The sequence below is a fragment of the Scyliorhinus torazame genome, chromosome 26, assembly GCF_047496885.1.
Source record: "Scyliorhinus torazame isolate Kashiwa2021f chromosome 26, sScyTor2.1, whole genome shotgun sequence".
In the NCBI taxonomy this organism is placed as follows: Eukaryota; Metazoa; Chordata; class Chondrichthyes; order Carcharhiniformes; family Scyliorhinidae; genus Scyliorhinus; species Scyliorhinus torazame.
In genome coordinates, this window is record NC_092732.1 from 27,894,671 (window position 1) to 27,904,936 (window position 10,266).

Below are 10,266 nucleotides of genomic sequence, written 5' to 3' on the forward strand. Positions count from 1 at the left end.
TTCTGGGGCCGTTGCTGTTTGTCATTTTTATCAATGACCTAGAGGAAGGCGCAGAGGGGTGGGTGAGTAAATTTGCAGACGATACTAAAGTCGGTGGTGTTGTCGATAGTGTGGAAGGATGTAGCAGGTTACAGAGGGATATAGATAAGCTGCAGAGCTGGGCTGAGAGGTGGCAAATGGAGTTTAATGTAGAGAAGTGTGAGGTGATTCACTTTGGAAGGAACAACAGGAATGCGGAATATTTGGCTAATGGTAAAGTTCTTGGAAGTGTGGATGAGCAGAGGGAGCTAGGTGTCCATGTACATAGATCCCTGAAAGTTGCCACCCAGGTTGATAGGGTTGTGAAGAAGGCCTATGGAGTGTTGGCCTTTATTGGTAGAGGGATTGAGTTCCGGAGTCAGGAGGTCATGTTGCAGCTGTACAGAACTCTGGTACGGCCGCATTTGGAGTATTGCGTACAGTTCTGGTCACCGCATTATAGGAAGGACGTGGAGGCTTTGGAGCGGGTGCAGAGGAGATTTACCAGGATGTTGCCTGGTATGGAGGGAAAATCTTATGAGGAAAGGCTGATGGACTTGAGGTTGTTTTCGTTGGAGAGAAGAAGGTTAAGAGGAGACTTAATAGAGGCATACAAAATGATCAGGGGGTTGGATAGGGTGGACAGTGAGAGCCTTCTCCCGCGGATGGAAATGGCTGGCACGAGGGGGACATAACTTTAAACTGAGGGGTAATAGATATAGGACAGAGGTCAGAGGTAGGTTCTTTACGCAAAGAGTAGTGAGGCCGTGGAATGCCCTACCTGCTACAGTAGTGAACTCGCCAACATTGAGGGCATTTAAAAGTTTATTGGATAAACATATGGATGATAATGGCATAGTGTAGGTTAGATGGCTTTTGTTTCGGTGCAACATCGTGGGCCGAAGGGCCTGTACTGCGCTGTATCGTTCTGTGTTCTATTACGGGGCTGATTGTCCGGAGTGGGGACTTGAACCCACAGCCTCCTGACCCGAGTTTCCCTTGATATACCTGAGAGGGTATCTGGTCTCGGTCAATGCCCACGGGTATAGAGGTAAATAATAGACCAAGGGCGTTGGGTGATAGAAGTGTCACGTGATCACCTGATTTGCCCCCCCCCCCCCCCAAGGAGCCTGAGGCTTAATGCAGCATCTGGTTTTGGAGGTTGAGATCCTGAAGGTGTTTAACTCCTATTTCTCTTTCGTCTGTGTTGTTCCCTTTGCAGATTCGGGTGATGGCCAAGGTTACCTTTGCAGGAGCAATCTTAACAACCACCTATCTCTACTTCTCAATACTGATATCGGATCCAGTGTACCGTCTAAACCAATTGGGCTTGATATGCAGTGCCTTCACCATCAGCATGTACCTCTCACCCCTGGCTGACCTGGTAAAACACTCGCTCGCCAATTCTCCGCCGTAACGGGGTTGGGCGGAAGGTGGGCGGGCGGGGCAGGCCACCTTTCGCCGTCTCACTGTGGTTCTGGTTGTGGGGACAGCTGGGAGGCCTGGTGTTTGTGGTTGGCCTTGGGGCCTCGATTTCGTGGTTGACCATGAAGTCGAGCGCGCTGTTGGCCGTGGAGCCTGAGGCCTAGCATGCAGTTGGCCATGCGTCCCGAGGCCCAGCATGTCATTGGGCATGGCACTAGGGGCCTAGCGTGCAGTTTCCCATGAAGCCTGAGGCCTAGTGTGCAGATGGCCATGGAGCCTGCGGTCTATCATGTATTAACCACAGAGTCAGAGGCTTAGTGTGCAGTTGGTCACAGAGCCTAGGGCCTCACATACATGTTCGCCAAGACCTTGGGGCCTCCCTTGCAGTTGACCATGGAACTTGAGGCTTCACGAGAGGGTGAGCAGTAGGCCTGGGACTCAGTGTATAGTTGACGTGGGGCCTGGGACGTAGCATGCGGTTGACCATGGGGCCTGGGACTTAGTGTGCAGCTGACCATGGGGCCTGGGACTGAGTGTGCGGTTGACCACAAGGCCCGGGACCGAACATGTGGTCAAACACAGGAGCTGGGACCTGACGTTGACCACGGGACCTGGGGCCTAGCGTATGCTTAGCCTCAGAGCCTCAGGCCTAATGTCCGGCTGACCACAGGCTGGTCCATGGGTGCCCGTGAGGCCCAGTGCGTGAGCCTGACCTTGAGGCCCATCGGGTTCCCCAGAAGGAAGGAAAAGCGAAATGATACAGGGGCAATGGGTTAAATTAGCGCTGTGACTGCTCGCTGCGGGGTTGGGTGCACGATCTCTGCCGACTGTGACCCTTTCCTCACCTCTTATGTTTTCCAGGCCAAAATAATCCGAACTCGGTCCACGAAATGCCTTTCGTTCTCACTCACAGTCGCAACAATCCTTACCTCTACCTCCTGGACTCTGTACGGCCTCCAGATGTCCGACTATTACATTGTGGTAATTCACTCGAGGATGGCGGGGGGGGGGGGGGGGGAGATGGTTGAAGGATTCGAAACTCTCTCCGCGGGTCGGGAGAGTCCGGCACGAGATGGGTGGGCGTGCAGAACCGACCGTTCTGAGGAGGGGCCGGGGGAATCGGGAAGCGGTTCCGAACACCAAGAGAAGGGAGAATCCAGAACTTTCCCCCCCGAACCGGCTGACGGGGGTCACTGATCGGTTTGTGTTGGGTTAAGGGTGAGGGGTTAAGGGTCGCGGGCATGGGGTTAAGATACAGGTCAGTCACTCTCTGATTGAATGTCGGGGGTAGGCTGGAGGGCAGAATGGCCTCCTGCTGGTTTCTCGGAGTGTTTTTCTGTGGAGGCTTTCGGACCCGGGCACAGCGAATGGTTCAGGAAACACAAAACTCTCCCTCACTAAATTCAGAGGCGCAGTGAGTGACCCCTCCTCAATATACACTCGGCAGCTTGACACTCGTCTCGATTCACCCACTGAGGGTCAGTACTGAGGGAGTGCCGCACTGTGGGAGGGTCAGTGCTGAGGGAGCGCCGCACTGTGGGAGGGTCAGTACTGAGGGAGCGCCGCACTGTGGGAGGGTCAGTACTGAGGGAGTGCCGCACTGTGGGAGGGTCAGTACTGAGGGAGTGCCGCACTGTGGGAGGGTCAGTACTGAGGGAGTGCCGCACTGTGGGAGGGTCAGTACTGAGGGAGTGCCGCACTGTGGGAGGGTCAGTACTGAGGGAGTGCTGCACTGTCGGAGGGTCAGTGCTGAGGGAGCGCCGCACTGTGGGAGGGTCAGTACTGAGGGAGCCCCGCACTGTGGGAGGGTCAGTACTGAGGGAGCGCCGCACTGTCGGAGGGTCAGTACTGAGGGAGCGCCGCACTGTGGGAGGGTCAGTACTGAGGGAGCGTTGCACTGTGGGAGGGTCAGTACTGAGGGAGCGCCGCACTGTGGGAGGGTCAGGACTGAGGGAGCGTTGCACTGTGGGAGGGTCAGTATTGAGGGAGCGCCGCACTGGGAGGGTCAGTACTGAGGGAGCGCCGCACTGTGGGTGGGTCAGTACTGAGGGAGCGCCGCACTGTGGGAGGGTCAGGACTGAGGGAGCGTTGCACTGTGGGAGGGTCAGTATTGAGGGAGCGCCGCACTGGGAGGGTCAGTACTGAGGGAGCGCCGCACTGTGGGTGGGTCAGTACTGAGGGGCGCCCGCACTGTCGGAGGGTCAGTACTGAGGGAGTGCCGCACTATGGGAGGGTCAGTACTGAGGGAGCCCCGCACTGTGGGAGGGTCAGTACTGAGGGAGCGCCGCACTGTGGGAGGGTCAGTACTGAGGGAGTGCCGCACTGTGGGAGGGTCAGTACTGAGGGAGCCCCGCACTGTGGGAGGGTCAGTACTGAGGGAGCCCCGCACTGTGGGAGGGTCAGTACTGAGGGAGCGCCGCACTGTGGGAGGGTCAGTACTGAGGGAGCGCCGCACTGTCACAGGGTCAGTACTGAGGGAGAGCCGCACTGTGGGAGGGTCAGTACTGAGGGAGCGCCGCACTGTCGGAGGGCCCAGTACTGAGGGAGCGCCGCACTGTTGGAGGGCCAGTACTGAGGGAGCGCCGCACTGTGGGAGGGTCAGTACTGAGGGAGTGCCGCACTGTGGGAGGGTCAGTACTGAGGGAGCGCCGCACTGTCAGAGGGTCAGTACTGAGGGAGTGCCGCACTGTCGGAGGGTCAGTACTGAGGGAGCGCCGCACTGTGGGAGGGTCAGTACTGAGGGAGTGCTGCACTGTGGGAGGGTCAGTACTGAGGGAGTGCCGCACTGTCGGAGGGTCAGTACTGAGGGAGTGCCGCACTGTGGGAGGGTCAGTACTGAGGGAGTGCCGCACTGTGGGAGGGTCAGTACTGAGGGAGTGACGCACTGTGGGAGGGTCAGTACTGAGGGAGTGCTGCACTGTGGGAGGGTCAGTACTGAGGGAGCGCCGCACTGTGGGAGGGTCAGTACTGAGGGAGTGCCGCACTGTCAGAGGGTCAGTACTGAGGGAGTGCTGCACTGTCAGAGGGTCAGTACTGAGGGAGTGCTGCACTGTCAGAGGGTCAGTATTGAGGGAGCGCCGCACTGTGGGAGGGTCAGTACTGAGGGAGTGCTGCACTGTCAGAGGGTCAGTATTGAGGGAGCGGCGCACTTTCGGAGGGTCAGTACTGAGGGAGTACCGCACTGTGGGAGGGTCAGTACTGAGGGAGTTAATGTGTTGGAAGCGGTTCAGAGATGGTTTCCCAGACTAATACGAGGCGGAGTGTGCGATGAGGAAAGGTCGGAGAGGTCAGGTTGTATCCGCTGAAATTTAGAAGAGTGAGAGGTGACTGGATCGAAACCTTTAAGATCCTGAGGGGGTCACTGTTTAACGATAAGGGGGTCGCCCGTTTCAAACGGAGAGGAGGAGAAATATTTTCTCTCAGAGGGTCGCTGAGTTCCTGGAACTTTCTTCCTCGCGAGGCAGAGGAAGCAGAATCCGTAAATATTTTTAAGGCCGAGCCGGAGAGATTCTGGATGAACGAGGTGAGGTGAAAGGTTATCGGGGGTCGGCGGGGTCGACGTTACAGTCCGATCGGGCTATGCTCTTATTGAATGGGGTGGCAGGGATATCAGAGCTCGAGGGGCTGAATGGCCTGACTCCTGCTGCCGCCCCCTGTGCGGGTTCGTCGGTGCATCCCCGGAGGTGTCCGCGCAGCTGCCTGACCCGCGGGGCCTTCCCGCCACCTCGCGCTTAAAGTCCCGGTCTCGGAAGGGGGAGAGAGGAAGAGGGATTGAGGGAGACGGGTAAAGGAAAAAGCAGGCGGGCTGAGTCCACCTCGTGTCGCCGGGGTCTTGCTTTGTGCAAAATGGCTGCCGCCGTCCCCACGTTGCACCAATTGACAACCAGTCCCGACCAGGGGTCGAGGAAAGCAGTGCTCCGTTGGCGCACTGGGACGTCTTGAGGTTGTGAACGGCAAGTAGCACAATCAATCAATCAATCAATCAATCACTCACGAGACGAGATGAGAAGGAGTCGAACGATGGCTTTAATACGCAGACTTGTTCCCCAGCAGCAGAGTTACAGAATGCGGCTGCTGGGAGAACCCGGGCTCTTATACTCCGCCTTACTGGGTGGAGCCAGCAGGCGGATGATCCAATCGGGATCCAGTGTCTATTTACCAATAACCTCTCGGCATCCCAGCGTACCTTAATACCCCTAATACATACCACCACATTCACCCCTTGTTTAAAAAAAAACCTGACGGGATAGTGGACCGTATGGTGGTAGGGGTTTCCAGAGTCGGTACCTAGGGTGCCGCTAACATGGTGGCTATGCTCCGATACTAACTACTTAGAATGCCGCTTTTACTGGGCAACGAAACCAAAAAAATTATTTACAGAGGCAATTCTTGCTTCATTATACTGATTCGATGAGTTGGATGGGTGCCCTGGTCGTCCTCGCCGATCGTCTTAGCCCCGGTGGTGATGCAGGCGCAGGTTCCGGCCTCGTCGTCTCTGGGAGCGTCGCGATGCCTCGTCCCGCTTCAATATCCCTATCCGGGGCCGGGGGAAGGACCGATCCACCCTAATACATACCACCACACGGCACTAGGGAAATTCAGTGGTATTTCTTCTTGTTTCTCCCCACGCCCACTGGGCCCCGCTCACTGGGATCCACCCCTCACCCCCTCCCTGAGGATGTGTTGACCCATCAGAGGGTGAACGTTGCAGAGGGCGGTCTTTATTGCAAGTGCTTTGGGAGGCTGGGTTAACGTTCTGGCTGGTGGTGGGGTTTTTTTTAAGCAAATCTTTTTCCCTCCCTCCCCCCGCCTCTCCATCCAGATTCCGAATGTTCCTGGAATTCTGACCAGCCTGGTCCGGTTTTGCCTATTTTGGTCCTACTCCTCGGGCCAGGACAACTACATGTACCGCCCCGTTCAGGCCTGAGGCCTAGTTTGCAGGATGCCAATTTTGCCTGAACTCTGGACGGGTTCTGCAGCGAGGCAGAGGCAGTCCCGTCTCCGCCAGGACGCAAGACAAGAGGATGAGAGAATGCGTCACAAAGGAGCGATCAAACCACCCCATTCCGTCAAGTCCGTCCAAGCCGACTCCCGAGGGAGACCGTTTTGCACATCACAAATGTTCGATAAAATAAAGGCCTTTTTTTAATGTTATTTATGCTTCTGTTATTTTTTTGTAACTGACACGGGTCCCACACACGCTGACTCTCACTGGGGTACGGGTTCCACACACACTGACTCTCACTGGGACACGGGTCCCACACACGCTGACTCTCACTGGGGTACGGGTCCCACACACACTGACTCTCACTGGGGTACGGGTCCCACACACACTGACTCTCACTGGGGTACGGGTCTCACACACACTGACTCTCACTGGGGTACGGGTCCCACACACGCTGACTCTCAGTGGGGTACGGGTCCCACACACGCTGACTCTCACTGGGGTACAGTTCCACACACACTGACTCTCACTGGGGTACGGGTCCCACACACGCTGACTCTCACTGGGGTACGGGTCCCACACACGCTGACTCTCACTGGGGTACGGGTCCCACACACACTGACTCTCACTGGGGTACGGGTCCCACACACACTGACTCTCACTGGGGTACGGGTCCCACACACACCGACTCTCACTGGGGTACTGGTCACACACACACACTGACTCTCACTGGGGTACGGGTCCCACACACACTGACGCTCACTGGGGTACGGGTTCCACACACACTGACTCTCACTGGGGTACGGGTCCCACACACACTGACTCTCACTGGGGTACGGGTCCCACACACACTGACTCTCACTGGGGTACGGGTCCCACACACACTGACTCTCACTGGGGTACGGGTCCCACACACACTGACTCTCACTGGGGTACGTGTCCCACACACACTGACTCTCACTGGGGTACGGGTCCCACACACACTGACTCTCACTGGGGTACGGGTCCCACACACACTGACTCTCACTGGGGTATGGGTCCCACACACACTGACTCTCACTGGGGTATGGGTCCCACACACACTGACACTCACTGGGGTACGGATCCCACACACACTGACTCTCACTGGGATACAGTTCCACACACACTGACTCTCACTGGGGTACGGGTCCCACGCACACTGACTCTCACTGGGGTACGGGTTCCATGCACACTGACACTCACTGGGGTACGGGTTCCACACACACTGACTCTCACTGGGGTACGGGTCCCACACTCACTGACTCTCACTGGGGTATGGGTCCCACACACACTGACACTCACTGGGGTATGGGTCCCACACACACTGACACTCACTGGGGTACGGATCCCACGCACACTGACTCTCACTGGGATACAGTTCCACACACACTGACTCTCACTGGGGTACGGGTCCCACACACACTGACTCTCACTGGGGTACGGGTCCCACACACACTGACTCTCACTGGGGTACGGGTCCCACACACACTGACTCTCACTGGGGTACGGGGTCCCACATACACTGACTCTCACTGGGGTGCAGGTCCCACACACACTGACTCTCACTGGGGTATGGGTCCCACACACACTGACTCTCACTGGGGTACGGGTTCCACACACACTGACTCTCACTGGGGTACGGGTCCCACACACACTGACTCTCACTGGGGTACGGGTCCCACACACACTGACTCTCACTGGGGTACGGGTCCCACACACACTGACTCTCACTGGGGTACGGGTCCCACACACACTGACTCTCACTGGGGTACGGGTCCCACACACACTGACTCTCACTGGGGTATGGGTCCCACACACACTGACTCTCACTGGGGTACGGGTCCCACACACACTGACTCTCACTGGGGTACGGGTCCCACACACACTGACTCTCACTGGGGTACGGGTCCCACACACACTGACTCTCACTGGGGTACGGGTCCCACACACACTGACTCTCACTGGGGTACGGGTCTCACACACACTGACTCTCACTGGGGTACGGGTTCCACACACACTGACTCACTGGGGTACGGGTCCCACACACACTGACTCTCACTGGGGTACGGGTCCCACACACACTGACTCTCACTGGGGTACGGGTCTCACACACGCTGACTCTCACTGGGGTACGGGTCCCACACACACTGACTCTCACTGGGGTACGGGTCCCACACACACTGACTCTCACTGGGGTACGGGTCCCACACACACTGACTCTCACTGGGGTACGGGTCCCACACACACTGACTCTCACTGGGGTACGGGTCCCACACACACTGACTCTCACTGGGGTACGGGTCCCACACACACTGACTCTCACTGGGGTACGGGTTCCACACACACTGACTCTCACTGGGGTACGGGCCCCACACACACTGACTCTCACTGGGGTACGGGTCCCACACACACTGACTCTCACTGGGGTACGGGTCCCACACACACTGACTCTCACTGGGGTACGGGTCCCACACACACTGACTCTCACTGGGGTACGGGTTCCACACACACTGACTCTCACTGGGGTACGGGCCCCACACACACTGACTCTCACTGGGGTACGGGTCCCACACACACTGACTCTCACTGGGGTACGGGTCCCACACTCACTGACTCTCACTGGGGTACGGGTCCCACACTCACTGACTCTCACTGGGGTACGGGTCCCACACACACTGACTCTCACTGGGGTACGGGTCCCACACACACTGACTCTCACTGGGGTACGGGTCCCACACACACTGACTCTCACTGGGGTACGGGTCTCACACACACTGACTCTCACTGGGGTACGGGTCCCACACACACTGACTCTCACTGGGGTACGGGTCCCACACACACTGACTCTCACTGGGGTACGGGTCCCACACACACTGACTCTCACTGGGGTACGGGTCTCACACACACTGACTCTCACTGGGGTACGGGTCCCACACACACTGACTCTCACTGGGGTACTGGTCCCACACACACTGACTCTCACTGGGGTACGGGTCCCACACACACTGACTCTCACTGGGGTACGGGTCTCACACACACTGACTCTCACTGGGGTACGGGTCCCACACACACTGACTCTCACTGGGGTACTGGTCCCACACACACTGACTCTCACTGGGGTACGGGTCCCACACACACTGACTCTCACTGGGGTACGGGTCCCATACACACTGACTCTCACTGGGGTACGGGTCCCACACACACTGACTCTCACTGGGGTACGGGTCCCATACACACTGACTCTCACTGGGGTACGGGTCCCACACACACTGACTCTCACTGGGGTACGGGTCTCACACACACTGACTCTCACTGGGGTACGGGTCCCACACACACTGACTCTCACTGGGGTACGGGTCCCACACACACTGACTCTCACTGGGGTACGGGTCCCACACACACTGACTCTCACTGGGGTACGGGTCTCACACACACTGACTCTCACTGGGGTACGGGTCCCACACACACTGACTCTCACTGGGGTACTGGTCCCACACACACTGACTCTCACTGGGGTACGGGTCCCACACACACTGACTCTCACTGGGGTACGGGTCTCACACACACTGACTCTCACTGGGGTACGGGTCCCACACACACTGACTCTCACTGGGGTACTGGTCCCACACACACTGACTCTCACTGGGGTACGGGTCCCACACACACTGACTCTCACTGGGGTACGGGTCCCATACACACTGACTCTCACTGGGGTACGGGTCCCACACACACTGACTCTCACTGGGGTACGGGTCCCATACACACTGACTCTCACTGGGGTACGGGTCCCACACACACTGACTCTCACTGGGGTACGGGTCCCACACACACTGACTCTCACTGCGGTATGGGTCCCA

General features: G+C 57.6%; 1 protein-coding gene across 1 annotated transcript; it reads left to right on the forward strand.

The window, feature by feature from the left end:
* Window positions 1-1,223: 1,223 nt before the first annotated feature.
* On the forward strand, window positions 1,224-6,597 carry slc50a1 (solute carrier family 50 member 1). Its single transcript, XM_072490559.1, has 3 exons — window positions 1,224-1,402; window positions 2,305-2,424; window positions 6,266-6,597. Exons 1-3 carry the CDS (start codon window positions 1,250-1,252, stop codon window positions 6,368-6,370), a joined length of 378 nt encoding a protein of 125 aa, XP_072346660.1. The 5' UTR covers window positions 1,224-1,249; the 3' UTR covers window positions 6,371-6,597.
* Window positions 6,598-10,266: the final 3,669 nt, after the last annotated feature.

Excerpts from the sequence above, each read along its gene's own strand:
- slc50a1 (XM_072490559.1), top strand. The coding sequence starts at position 1,250 with ATGGCCAAGGTTACCTTTGCAGGAGCAATCTTAACAACCACCTATCTC. Across the intron at positions 1,403-2,304 it reads TCTCACCCCTGGCTGACCTG|GCCAAAATAATCCGAACTCG; the intron begins GTAAAACACTCG and ends TATGTTTTCCAG. Across the intron at positions 2,425-6,265 it reads TGTCCGACTATTACATTGTG|ATTCCGAATGTTCCTGGAAT; the intron begins GTAATTCACTCG and ends CTCTCCATCCAG.